The sequence below is a fragment of the Amblyraja radiata genome, chromosome 14 (genome assembly GCF_010909765.2).
Source record: "Amblyraja radiata isolate CabotCenter1 chromosome 14, sAmbRad1.1.pri, whole genome shotgun sequence".
Classification (NCBI taxonomy): domain Eukaryota; kingdom Metazoa; phylum Chordata; class Chondrichthyes; order Rajiformes; family Rajidae; genus Amblyraja; species Amblyraja radiata.
Window position 1 is genome coordinate 29,340,895 of NC_045969.1, and position 13,706 is coordinate 29,354,600.

A 13,706-nucleotide genomic window follows, 5' to 3' on the forward strand; every position below is an offset into this window, starting at 1 on the left:
ATGGCACAGTCAGGGACAACTCTGACTCCACTTCTCCTCGCATCCCAAAGCCAGCCCACGCCTTGCATTCTGATGTTGTCGCACTTTACAGTGCACAAAGCAGTGATTCATTGCGCCAGAGGGAAGAACAATAGTGGGCTGGCCATGAGACTAACAGCTAACCTCAGCACAGGCAATGACGGGAGGGACTCTGGCCTCTGAACCTCCAGTGGAAGCAACCCCTTCAAACAAGGCAGTGATGCAAGCAGCACGCTGAAGGGAGGGCAGGATCAGCTCTCTCATATCCTCCGCTGGCACACACCCTGCTGGTCAACACCTTACAATCTGCAGTATTTCAGTTATTCCACCAGGAAAAAACATCCACCCATCCATCTCACACTTCATGAGAGTAACACTGCCTCTTACACTTCATGAGAGAAAGTAACATTGCCACTCTCATAAGGGAGTAACACTGCACCTTGCACCAGGAAAGAGAGTAACACTGCTTCTCACACTTCATGCGACCTGTTCAAAAGTTCTGTATACGTTGTGATAGTACCTGCCTTAACCATCTGATAGCGCATTCCATATACCTACCACCTTTGTATAAAAGTTGCCCCTCAGGTTCCTATTAAATCTTTCCTCCCTCATCTTAAACCTATGTCCTCTGAATCTTGATTTCCCTACTCTGGGTAAAAGACTCTGAGCATTTACCTTATCTATTCCTCTCATGATGTTATGCACCTCCATAAGATCACCCCTCATCTTCCTGGTGTCCAGGGAATAAAGTCCTAGCCTGTTCATCTTCTCCCTCTGGCTCCATATAGCTCGTTCTAAAATCCTCTGAATGACAAATAAACTGCTGGAGGAACTGTGGAGATTGGAAGATGGTCAACATTTCAGATGTAGACTCTATATCAGGACTATTGCAGGGTTCCAAGGTTGGGTCTTGTCCTGAAATGCCAATTGTCCATCGCTCCACAGATGTTGACTGACTCACTGAGTTCCTCCAGCGTTTTCTATTACTCAGAACTCTGGCCTCTGCAATTGCTGTGTCTCCTTTGAATTATAAACTATCGCCAATTAAAATGTCATCTTTCCGCTTCATTTTGTACAAATCCATATCTTAGAACTCTTGTAAGTTGCTTCTCTGCTTCACAGTAGAAATGGCTCATCTATCAAACCTCTTCCCAATCTATAGTTCCCATTCCAGCATCACCTTGTGGCACCCCTTCAATGGCTGCTCTATAAGGGGAACTTAATTTTGCATTAGTGGTAGTGGTGGCCACCCCCATCAAAAGTGATCATACTGCGTATCCATGGTGGTTACTTCTGAGATTTACCCCATTTCTTCCATCACGTGCCTGGGCATATAGTACCTGGGGTTCATTCCTCCTTAAGGGAATGCATGAGCTTCCAACAGCTGTAGAAAAAGAGAGGTCAACAGCACTTAGCTGGGGCATCTCAGTGCTTCAGATAGCTTTGTAGCAGAGAACAGAACAGCATGCCCAGCAAGAGGAGACTTTGTTTGGTTTCACTGGCCCTGCCTTGCCGCATTGTGCAAAAGGGCAAAGGATCAACTGTGCAATCCTTCCCAATCTCTTGTGTTTGGATAATTGTGTGCAGTTATTTCGAGTATTACGTCCAGTATTGTATGCAGTTCACAGTCTGAAGAAGGGTCTTGTTCCAAAACATTGCCTTTCCATTCTCCCTACAGATTCTGTCTGAACCTTGAGTTATTAGAGCACTTTGTGTTATGCTCAAGATTCCATCATCTACAGTTGCTCATCACTCTTGGTGGTAAAGATCATGTATAGGAGAGGTGCTGTTGGAACAGCCCAGGCAAGCAACGGTGTGCCCGACTGGTGGAGGGAATGTAGGTCTGGGGTGGTGGATCGGGTGCCAATCAAGTGAGCTGGTTTGGCCTAGATGGTGTTGAGTTGTTGGAGCTGAATTCATCTGGACATCTGGAGGGTGCTCCATCATAATCCTTACTCGGCCCGTGTGATGCTGGAAAGGTTTGGGGGTGTCAGATGATTCACTGACTACTGGATACCCTGCTTTTGTACCACGGTTGATCCAATTTAGTTTCTTGTCAATTGTGATCAGCAGCAAGATATAGATAATGGGGGTCTGATAGATGGCAGTGCCATTGATGGTCAAGGTCAGGTGAGCACACGTTTACATTTTGGAGGTTGCCATGTGGATAGTTTTTTATTTGCTACTTATCAGCCTATGCCTCAATGTTGTCCAGGTCCTGCTGGATGTAGACCCTGCTGGATTTACTGTGGATGGAATTGAAAATTGTGCTAATGTTCACTTCTAATGTCTACTTCTCTCTGCCTGATTAGCTGTGCATTTCCAATATTTTACATCTTGATTTCAGATTTCATTCAACTCAAAAGGTTGCAGAAAATTTACGAGGATGTTACTGGGAATGGAGGGCTTGAGTTACGTGGAGAAACAGGATAGACCGGGGTTTTTTCCCCCTGGAGCATGAGAGGCTGAGCGGTGGCCTTACAGAGGCTTATACAATCATGAGGTACACAGACAAGCTGAATAGCTATAGTCTTTTCTGCAGGGGAGGGGCATCTAAAACTAGAGGGAATGGATTTAAGGTGAGATGGTAAAGATTTAAAAGGACCTGAGGGATACTTTTGGTGGTGGGTATATGGAACATACCGTCAGAGGAAGTGGTTATGGTTGGTACAATGATGGCTTTTAAAGTACACTTAGACAGGTACATGGATAGGAAAAGTTTGGAAGGATATGGCCAGGCATAGGCAAGTGGGACTACTCGGTTAGACAATTGGTTTTCGTTTATGACAGGACGAACCGTGTCCGTACTGAATGCTTTGATGACTCTTATTTCTGGTGTTTGGGCCACAGGGAGCCGAGGACTGTGGAAGGACCCTTTAATCCTGTTCTAAGTTTAGACCCTGGTCTGATTAGTCATAACGAAAGATGTAAACATAAAGTCATTGACAAGAGCACCAAAGGTGACGTGAGGAAGCAATGTTTTTATACAGTAAACATTAAGATCTTGTAGCGCACTTCCTGAAAGGTCAACGGACGCAAGTTGAGGAGGAACTTTTAAAAGAGAATAGATAATTACATACAGGCTAGATAAGGAAGCAGGGAAGTGTGATAGGTTGGATACTTCCTTCCCGATGTTGCTCCATTTTATAAAGTTTCTTAATAAACATTACAACCAATGCCTGGTACAACTGATTAATTGGGGTTAATCTGTAGGACAGATTTTGCTAAAGACTATTTACAAGGCTCTTGCACCTCAATTGAGGTGTGCTACCTCAACTGTAACCACGTTCTGCAGAGTAGTGAAACTGGTAGAGCCACTGCCTCACAGCTGGTCTTGAGTGCTGTCTGTGTGGTGTTTGCATGTCCTCCCTGTCACAGTGTGTCTTTTCTTCTGGTGCTTAGTTTCCTCCCATATCCTCGGTGGTAGCTTAGTTTAGAAACACAGCATGGAAACAGGCCCTTCAGCCCACCGAATCCGCCCCAACCAACACTCACCCGTATACTAGTTCTATGTTATCCCAGTTTCACATTCTATACACCGGGGACAATTCTACAGAATGCAATGAACCTACAAACCTGTACATCTTTGGAATGTGGGAGGAAACCAGACCATACAAACTCCGTACAGACAGCACCCATAGTCAGGATCGAACATGAGCCCTTGGTGCTGTAAGGCAGCAGCTCTACTGCTGTGCCACCTAATTTAATAGATTAACTGGCTGCTGTAAATTGTCACTGGTGTGCAGGTGAGAGGTGTAATCTGGGGGAGTTGAGGGGAATGTGGTTAGAATAATATGTGTGGGGTAGGATTAGTGTAAAAATGGGTATTTGATGGTCAGCATGGACCCAATGAGGCAAGGGGCCAGTTTTTTGTGCTCTATCTCCCCATGACTATGTAAGTCACCTCCATGAAGTAACTTCAATAGTAGTGCTAACAGATTCTCATGGCTGATATAATGCAGAGAGTTTTGTTTACATTTGGTATTGACTCCAGGTCTCCTGTTCCATGTACCTTTCGTAATAAATGCCGTGTTTGTAAATTCATGAGTCCCGCTGCTACACCACAACCCGTACATAGTCTGACTGTGAAATGCAGGGACTTCCAGCTGCGGACATCTGGCCTTAAGGCTGCTGCCCCAGGAGACTGTTTCTTTTCGTAAAGGGATGGTGCCTATCATTGGACTATTTGGGGAAAGGAATGCACAAAGTAATAAATTATTAATTACAAGCAGAATTGACCAGCAGGACTGAAATAGTTGTGGTTGCATGGATGTGGAATGAACTTATTTAAATCACTGTGTAACTCAGCTGTTAATATTCAGAATCACCTGCAACACAAGATAGGCTGCATACACAGTCATAAATTACAACATTTCTACAATGCATTTCATCCTTCTGCACGTTACAGCCAGCAAAGTACTTTGGAAGGTAGTAACTTGGAATCTGTTTGAGTGCAGGAAGAACTCACAATGTGATCATGGACGAGTAATCTGCCCAGGTTTTGCTGAGAGAGAGCTGGCTTTTGGCCAGGTCCCCGCAGAGAACTCCCGTCCCGTTCAAACTACCGTGTCTGCAGAAGGGTCTCGACCAGAAACGTCGACTATTCCTTTTCTCCAGAGATGCTGACTAACCTCCTCCGTTTCTTTGTCTCGCTCACTGTGACCTTGGCAACCTCCTCCCCAATGTAGAATCTAAAGCAACCCACTCTCTCCCTCCCCACCAACCCCACCTTATCTGCATTCTTCAAATTGGTCATGGAACCATAAATCACAGAAAAGGCCCTTCGGCCTGCTATATCCATGCTGACCATCAACCAACCATTTACACTAATCTCATTTTAATCTCCCCATATTCCCATCAACGCCCCCAGATTCCACCACTCACCTGTATACCATGGGTCATTTACAGAGGTCAATTAACCTACCAAGTGATAGATATTGGCTCCCCAATCTGGCTCACTGGGAGTGCTGTGCACACTGTCCACTCAGGGCCCAAGACCTTAACCTCTGGAGTTCCTTCCTGAAGTGTCACCACCACCATTCAAATATGCTTCGATCGGTTGTGATCACCCGCACCAACATTCCCTCATGGGGCTCAATACCAACTGTTGGTTTGATATTGCCGCTGGCAACCGTGCAGAGAGGTTTTTGCTATATGAAATGGAAGCCTTTTTATTCAGTTTCCAGATTTCTGGGCACTGTTTCTCCAACACTTATTTGAACAGGCATATTCATTGTCCATCTCTATTCACCACCATCTTGAACCATTGTAGTTTTTCTGGTGAAGGGGTTCTCATAGTGCCTTTGGAGCAGAAGATCCAGGACTTAGACCCAGTGGCAATGAAGGAGCAGTGATACAATTCCAAGTGAGGATTGGGTAATAAATCTATAGGTGGTGGTGTTCTCATTCCCCTGCTGCCCATCTCCTCAGTGGTAGAAGTTACGGGTTGCGTAGATGTCGTTTGATCGGCTCGGGCAAGTAACCACAGTGCACATTGTACCGGTGGTGTATTAGTGTTTAACATGATGGATGGAGTGCCGATTAAGTGGGCAAGTGGAGAGGGCTCCATGCCTGACTAGGTTTTACTGTAACTATGAACAAGAACACTGAGGATTAGGCAGGTTCAAACTCAACACTGCCCTGCCATATCATTAGTTTCATCCCACTCATCATCCTGTTATCCTGCGTATGGATGGCATTGGTCCCACATCGCAAGCAAACTTCCTGTGAGAGGAATCTTTGATCAGGGTTGAGAACAGACTTTCACCCGCGACCAGGAGAAGGATTTGTGCAGATAAAAGATTTATCTGATTGAAACTCAAGAAAAGGTTTTGCACAGCACAGGCTGCCATTTAGGATAAACATTGAACCAAATATGTCCAGACATTCCTGTCAGTGAGTGATGGCGAATGTTGGGGCACACTTTCCTGTTGAAGCTTGAGTGCTGCACAGCTTTGTGTGGACAAAAAGCTTGTTCTACCTTTCATATCAAAGTCTGGACAACGCATGCAATCCTACTCTTAAATATTTAAACAAGGAATGATAAAGATCGGACAGCATTTCAAGGTATCGCCCATTTAAAATCTCATTGGATGAATTTGTTGTAAAGATTTAGATCTCGACATTCTTTCACATCAACACACAGCATTCAGTCTGCCTGTACACCTTGAACTTTGCAAAACGCATCCCAACATTTCTGCAAGCTGATCCGTCCATTTGCTGGTATTTCCCTTGTACCTCTGGTTAACCCTCTCACTGTTAGAACAGTGTAGCACAGGAACTGGCCTTTTGGCCCACAATGTCTGTTCCAGTCATGATGCCGTTAGAAAAAGACACAAAGTGCTGGAGTAACTCAGTGGGTCAGGCAGCATGTCAGGAGAACATGGATAGGTGACATTTCAAGTCGGAACCCTTCTTCTGATTGATTGTGGTGGGGGAGGAGTGGGGAAGAAAGGGGGAAGAGAGTAGGGGCAGGACAAAGCCTGGCAAGTGATAGATATTATTTTTTTGTCAAGAGGCTTTGAGTCTAGAATAAAGACACTTCATATCAAACAGTAGCTGGAATATTATTTAAAATCTGGTCTTCCTACCTAATAGAGAGGAAGTGCATCTAGGAGAGGTGATCTCACTGAAATGTACTAAGCATAAATGGGCATGACAAGGTAGTGTTAGTCTGAAGAAGGGTCTCGACCCGAAACGTCACCCATTCCTTCTCTCCAGAGATGCTGCCTGTCCCGCTGAGTTACTCCAGCATTTTGTGTCTATCAGTGGCAGGGATGTTGTTCATTGTCCATCTCTAATCACACCATCTTGAATCACGGCAGTCCTTCTGATGAAAGGGCTCACACAGTGCCTTTGGAGATAAATTTCTTGGACTTAGACCAAGTGACAACAAAGGGACATTCCATGATAATTTGGGGAGGGGATGGGGGGGGGCGGTTCCCATGCCCCTGCTGCCCTGGTCTCCTCAGTGGTAGAAGTCACAGGTTGGGGAGGTGTTAACTGATCAGACTGGGTAAGTGCATTGTATACCAGGGGCCAGGTGGCACAGTCTCAAAATAAGGGGTTCACCTCTCAGAACAGACAAAGAGAGATTACTTCAACTGGGGAATGCTGAATTTTTGAAATTCTCCACCCAAGAGACTGTGGAGACTCAGTCGCCCCATAAGGTCAGGGTAGAAATGAGAGACCTTAGGAGAATTAAGGGATATGGGGCTAGTGTAGGGATGTGATGTTTGTGCATAGCCGTGTACTGAAAGGGTAGAGCAGGCTCGAGGGGCCCAATGGTCTACTGCTGCTTTTATTTCTGTTGATCGTTTTCACAACTAACCCTGGCAGGATAGTGTCATCCTGGGCTGTCACCACAAGGACGGACTCATAGCCTTTTACAACTGAGACTCCGTGTTGATAACATAAAATAATTGCTTTGCCATGAATTGAAGTAGAAACAAGGAACTAAATGTTGGTTTATACCCAAGAAAGTGGCGGAGATAGACACAAAGTGTTGGGTCCCCAGGGTGGTGGGCAAAGGGTCTCATCCCGAAACATCACCCATTCTTTTTCTCCAGAGATGCTGCCCGACCCGCTGAGTTACTCCAGCACTGTGCGTCTATCCTGCATAGACATGCAGCTGGTTTCCACTGTTCTCAGACCTCTTGCTCCTGCTTCCAGCTGCTGCTTCACGTGTTGCCCTGAATGGCTCCCTCTCCACAGCCCTGCAGCTGCCTTCAGATGGCCCATGGCCATTGGGAAGATACGATTCTCATTATCACAAGAAATGCCTTCAGGGAGAAGCTACCGAACCACAAAGGAGGAACTAGTGTATAGACGGGTTTAGATGAAAAGGAATGGAGGGAAAGTCACTGAGCTGAAAATTCCATGCTACAATAATTCAAATTAACGTTCCACTTTGCTGACACCGGATCAAACTGCGCCAAACTGAGCCAGCTACAAGCCTTGGTTCCCTGTCCTGAGAATCATCCCTCATCCCTTCTCTTCACCGATGTCTCTAGGTTCACCAACAGGCTCTCAGCTTACCCCACCACCACACCCTGGGGGAGAGAGAAAGGGGAAGAGGGGAACAGTGGGAGAGGGGGAGAAGGAGAGCGGAGGAGTGAAGAGGTGAAAGAGCATGCGGGAGGGGGCAGTAGGAGGCGGCCAGTGGGACGGGAGTGGGGAAGGAGGGAGTTGTGGATGGGAGGGGGTTGGAGGAATGGGGAGGGGGAAGGGATATGTAAGGGGGGAAGGGAGGAGTGGAGGGTGTGGAAAGTGGGGGGGGGGGGGGTAGGAGGAAATGAGAGAGGGAGGGTGGATGGATGGATGGGGGACGTGAGGTGAGGATGGGGGTGCTGTGAAAGGGGGAGGGGTGGAAGGGGAGAAGGAGGAAATGAGAGAGGGAGGGTGGATGGATGGGGGACGTGAGGTGAGGATGGAGGTGCTGTGAAAGTGGGGGGGGGGGGGGGGTAGCTTGGGGGAGGAGGCTGGAAGGAAGAGGTAAGGTGGTGGGGGAGTGCAGAAGGAGGAAGAAAGAAAGTGACTGTCAGACATGGTAATTAATACACCTTTAAACCGCCCTGTCAGCTGGCTGCGGAGAGGAGCCACAGCCATCGCTACGTCCCCCAAAGACCCTGGCGTGAACAGGCTGCTCCTCTCCCCAGCCCAGCCCAGCCCTGGCCCCTGCTGTGTGGGAAGTGCGAGCCTGGGCTCCGGGGAGGGCTCGGGTACTCACACTCCGCCTGTCGCCGGCTCCGCCGCCCCTCGGGCCGGACCGCTGTGCGCTCCCTCCCTCCCCCCGGCCGCCGCTCCCTCCCTCCGGCCACGTAGCGCAGGCGGGCAGGCAGGGGGGTGGGGAGGCGGGAGCGGGGGGCGCGCACACGGGGGCGGGGAGCGGGCGGACCCGGCGGCGCGCTGGACACGAGTGCAACCATGAATGCGGAGACCCTTCGGCCCATAATGTCAGTACTGGTCACAATGCCAAGTTCAACTATCTCCTTTGCCTGCATGTGATCCATTTACCTCCATTCCCTGCATTTACCTATCTAATAACCCCTTAAACGCCACTGTGGTATCTGCCTCCACCATCACCTCTGGAAGCACGATTCAGGCACCCACAACCTGCTGTGTAAGACAATTGCACCCAACGTTCCCTTTAAATTACATTTCCCCATCTGACCTTGAAATCTTCATCCTGAGAAAAATATATTGACTGTTTACCCGACCTATGCCTCTCATAATTTTATATACTGTTCGCAGGTCTCCCCTCAGCCTCCGACTCTCCAGAGAAAATAATCCAAGTTCTATGTGAACTCTAGGAGCTAGTACAGCACTAATAACTACCGTGAGTACAAAGCGGCACTCACACACCATCCTGGGTACAACCCAACACATCTCACACCAAAGATAGACACAAAATGTTGGAGTAACTCTGCGGGTCAGTTAGCATCTCTGGAGGAAATGGATAGATGACATTTTGGGTCAGGACACTTGAGTTGTGGTAGACAGTCACTGGAAATGTCTTGAGAGCAGTCAGTATTTCGGTCACAGAGGTGCTGAAGGTCCTGACGTGTATGAATATAGACAAATCTCCTGGGCCTGATCAGATATATCAGAGGACGCCGTGGGAAGCTAGAGAGGAAATTGCAGGAGCTCTGGCTGAGATTTGTGGCAAATGTTGTGCCTCTATTTAAGAAGGGATGAAGGGGAAAGGCTGGGATCTACAGGCCAGTGACCTTGACATCTGTGGTTGGAAAGTTATTAGAGAAGATTTTGAGCGATAGGATATACATACATTTAGATGGACAAGGACTGATTAGGGATAGTCAACATGGTTTTGTACGTGGGAGGTCCTGCCTCACGAATCTGATTGAGTTTTTTGAGGATGTGACCAAAAAGCTCGACCAAGGTAGAGCTGTAGACATTGTATACATAGATTTCAGCAGGCACTCTGCAAGGTTCTGCATGTAGACTGCTCTGGTAGGTTAGAGCTGAATGGATAGAAATTTGGTTCCATGGAAAGAAGCAGAGGGTGCTGGTGGAAGGTTGCTTTTTGGACTGGAGGCCTGTGACTTTAAAAGGTTTAAAAAGTACAATAACACCTTCACATTGCAAAAAAAATCACCTGGGGATAATGATGTCCTTCATTGAGAATCATTGAATCCCTTTCCATGATGGAAGAGGACACTGTTGTGCCCAGTTAAAGCACAACACCAACACACTTAGTTTGCTCCAAACTCTTCATTACACAAGGTGCAAGCACTCAGTTTGCATAGTCAAGACTCTGGGTGCTCAATATCAAACATCCGAAACCTAGAGTTCTCTGATATGTAGGTTGAGGATTCCTCCTCTCCATCCTAGGGCATCGTGTGGTTTTGGGGTTTGATAAGAAATTAAATCCATTTCCAAAACCCTTCTTCCTCTAATTCCTTCTATGCTCTTCCTTTCGGATGTACCGCATTCAGTGGATTTTCAAAGTCTACAGAGAGATTTAAGCCGTTTGGAAGAGTGGGCTGAAAGATGGCAGATGGAGTTTAATGCTGATAAGTGTGAGGTGCTACATCTTGGCAGGACAAATCAAAATAGGACGTACATGGTAAATGGTAGCGAATTGAGGAATGCAGTTGAACAGAGGGATCTAGGAATAACTGTGCATAGTTCCCTGAAGGTGGAATCTCATGTAGATAGGGTGGTAAAGAAAGCTTTTGGTGTGCTGGCCTTTATAAATCAGAGTATTGAGTATAGAAGTTGGGATGTAATGTTAAAATTGTACAAGGCATTGGTGAGGCCAATTCTGGAGTATGGTGTACAATTTTGGTCACCTAATTATAGGAAGGATGTCAACAAAATAGAGAGAGTACAGAGGAGATTTACTAGAATGTTTCCTGGGTTTCAGCAACTAAGTTACAGAGAAAGGTTGAACAAGTTAGGTCTTTATTCTTTGGAGCGCAGAAGGTTAAGGGGGGACTTGATAGAGGTCTTTAAAATGATGAGAGGGATAGACAGAGTTGACGTGGATAAGCTTTTCCCATTGAGAGTAGGGAAGATTCAAACAAGAGGACATGACTTGAGAATTAAGGGACAGAAGTTTAGGGGTAACATGAGGGGGAACTTCTTTACTCAGAGAGTGGTAGCTGTGTGGAATGAGCTTCCAGTGGAAGTGGTGGAGGCAGGTTCAATTTTATCATTTAAAAATAAATTGGATAGGTATATGGATGGGAAAGGAATGGAGGGTTATGGTCCGAGTGCAGGTAGATGGGACTAGGAGAGTAAGTGTTCGGCACGGACTTGAAGGGCCGAGATGGCCTGTTTTCCATGCTGTAATTGTTATATGGTTATATGAGTGCTCCCATCCATTTCAGCCAGTTACCCAATCTCAGCTGGATTATTGTCCATCACTTTCCAGTCACCAATTAACCAAAGTGCAGCATCCATCCGTTGTTCCAATTGATGCAGAAGGGCTTGGAACCGAGTGTACCCAACAGTTCACACAAGGCGTTCATTCTTCACTGGTGGTCTCATCACCAGGCTTCATCACTTTGGTTTGTGGCTGTTGTTTAGTGAAGCTAACAGAATGTTACATCGGGATATTGTCCCTTATCTTTTGGAATCTGATTCCAGACTGGAGTTATGTTTCTCAATCAATTTCAGAGACCCAATAAATATAACTTTGTTATAGTTCTCAGCATTCCCAAAAAACTCCCTAGACCATCAACCATCCTTGTGTGTCGTCACCTCCAAATAAACAAACGTTTCCACTCTCCGTTTTTCTATTTTTTGATAGTTGCTTTGGAATTCTTTAGAGGGTGCAGAAGATATTTATCAATGTGATTCCTGGGGATGAGGAATTTGAAGGTGATGGGATTTCGCTCTTAGGAACAGATGGAGTTGCAAAGATACTGGACAGAGATTTAAGTTCATGAAGGCTGTAGGCAGAACAGATAGAGAGGAACTGTTCCTATTGGTGGATTGGTCAAGAACAAGGGGACATCCAATAAAGATGATGACAAAAGAATCAGATGTAACATAATGAAATGTGCTACCAGGGCAAATTAATTTGCAGTGTTAGGAGGGAAAGGGAAGAATTTGCAGGAGTGGGGGTAGAAATTGATAATAGGGGAGGGGGATGGGGTTTGTTGGGATTGGCTGGATTGTTCTTGCAAAGAGCAAGCAGGTACCCAATGGATTATTGCTTCGCCTCCATCTCACTTTACCAGCTTTCTACTCCATCGGTTTGACGAAGGGGCCTGACCCAAAATGCCATCCATCTCCCACCACAGTTACTGCCTGACCAGCTGTGTTCCTCCAGCAGTTTGTTTTCCAGAGATTCCAGCATCTGCGAGTACTGTAAACAGAATGGATCTAATGGCCTCCTTCAGTGATGCAACTAATGATTCCATGTGAACTCCTGATCCACATGGTTCTCCTAGTGACTGGAGATCCAACAATTCCGTGATCATATCTTGATTATATCAAGAAAGACAATGAACCTTCAGTTTTCTTCTGCCTTTTAAATAGCAAATTGAATAATCAGAGCGTCATTTAAAATATTTATTTGTACAAATCAGAAAAGAGTACAGAAAACGTAATTGTTGATTGGAAACATAGACATTGCACTTTCCCAACAATACATTAGAAGCTATCCCTGAAAACAATTTATTAATGACAATTCTCATACACATTTAAATATCCTGTTCTTCAAGTATTACGGCCACAAAAATTAACTTGAGAAACTAATAACTGAAACATAAGAATGATTGGTTAGTCATCTCTAATCAATTTGGTGACCTCCTAGTTTTGAACCACTGGATATTTTGACTGTTCTAATAAGGACCATTTATTTTTTACACAATAATGCCTTTAGATTTGCAGGTCTTGTGTGGTGGAAACGTCTGAAGAGCAAACGCTCACATGGAAGTGGTGATAGACTCGAGGCACTCATCATGTGAAGAATTTGCAGAATAAATAATTGAGCTGCTGGTCCACAGAGATTCCTTCTACCTATTTTAATTTAGTTACAATTTACAGGGATTGAAGATGAGTACCTTAAGTGAAGGTTTTAAAAATAAAAATAAAAAATACCTTATTTTGCTAAATAAAACCTGAGAAAGCACCCTACAACTAAACCAAAAACAAAAACCAAAATGCCCAAGAACTGTGAGACAGCAATAGAACTTGGCTCACATAGTTTTACTAAACTACAGATGTAGTTCAACCACTTTACACCCCAGGTGTGGAATAGAAATCCTACTTTCCACAGGAACTAATGTAATGCTTAAGACAATCAATGTTATGACACGGACTAAGTGAATTCTTCAAACATAAAATTATGTGATCCAATTACTCTCCTAATTTACAATAAAGACTAGAAATCAGTATACGCATACCTGGAAAGGAAAATAGTCTATTGTCGTTGCTTTGTATGGAATTCCAGTGTTGCTGAGCATTAATTGAAGCTAGACACAAAATGCTGGAGTAACTCAGTGGAACAGGCAGCATGTCTGGAGAGAAGGAATGGGTGACGTTTTGGGTCGAGACCCTTCTTCAGACTGTTAAGGGATAAGGGAAACGAGAGATATAGATGGTGATGTGGAGAGATAAAGAACAATGAATGAAATATATGCAAAGATTAACGATGATAAAGGAAACAGTCCATTAAACACCGTCCATATCTCTCATTTCCCTTATCCCTAACC

At 45.4% G+C, this 13,706-nt stretch overlaps 1 protein-coding gene and 1 long non-coding RNA gene across 8 annotated transcripts in view; one reads left to right on the forward strand and one right to left on the reverse strand.

The window, feature by feature from the left end:
- LOC116980579 (pleckstrin homology-like domain family B member 2) overlaps window positions 1-8,817 on the reverse strand; it is a 120,511-nt gene extending 111,694 nt beyond the window's left edge. For 3 of the 7 annotated variants that reach the window (XM_033032949.1, XM_033032947.1, XM_033032944.1), the window contains exon 1: window positions 4,031-4,153. In XM_033032949.1, the coding sequence (XP_032888840.1) occupies window positions 4,031-4,063 (33 nt within the window). In that variant the 5' untranslated portion in view covers window positions 4,064-4,153. Of the gene's footprint in view, window positions 1-4,030; window positions 4,155-8,746 lie in introns of those variants that run through there. The other 4 variants (XM_033032946.1, XM_033032945.1, XM_033032943.1 and 1 more) reach the window with 4 other exon arrangements.
- Window positions 8,818-8,907: 90 nt separating this feature from the next.
- LOC116980581 lies at window positions 8,908-13,410 on the forward strand. Its single transcript, XR_004414015.1, has 3 exons — window positions 8,908-8,972; window positions 9,271-9,355; window positions 12,883-13,410. It is a non-coding gene; the product is annotated as an uncharacterized LOC116980581 (long non-coding RNA).
- The last annotated feature ends 296 nt before the right edge of the window (window positions 13,411-13,706 follow it).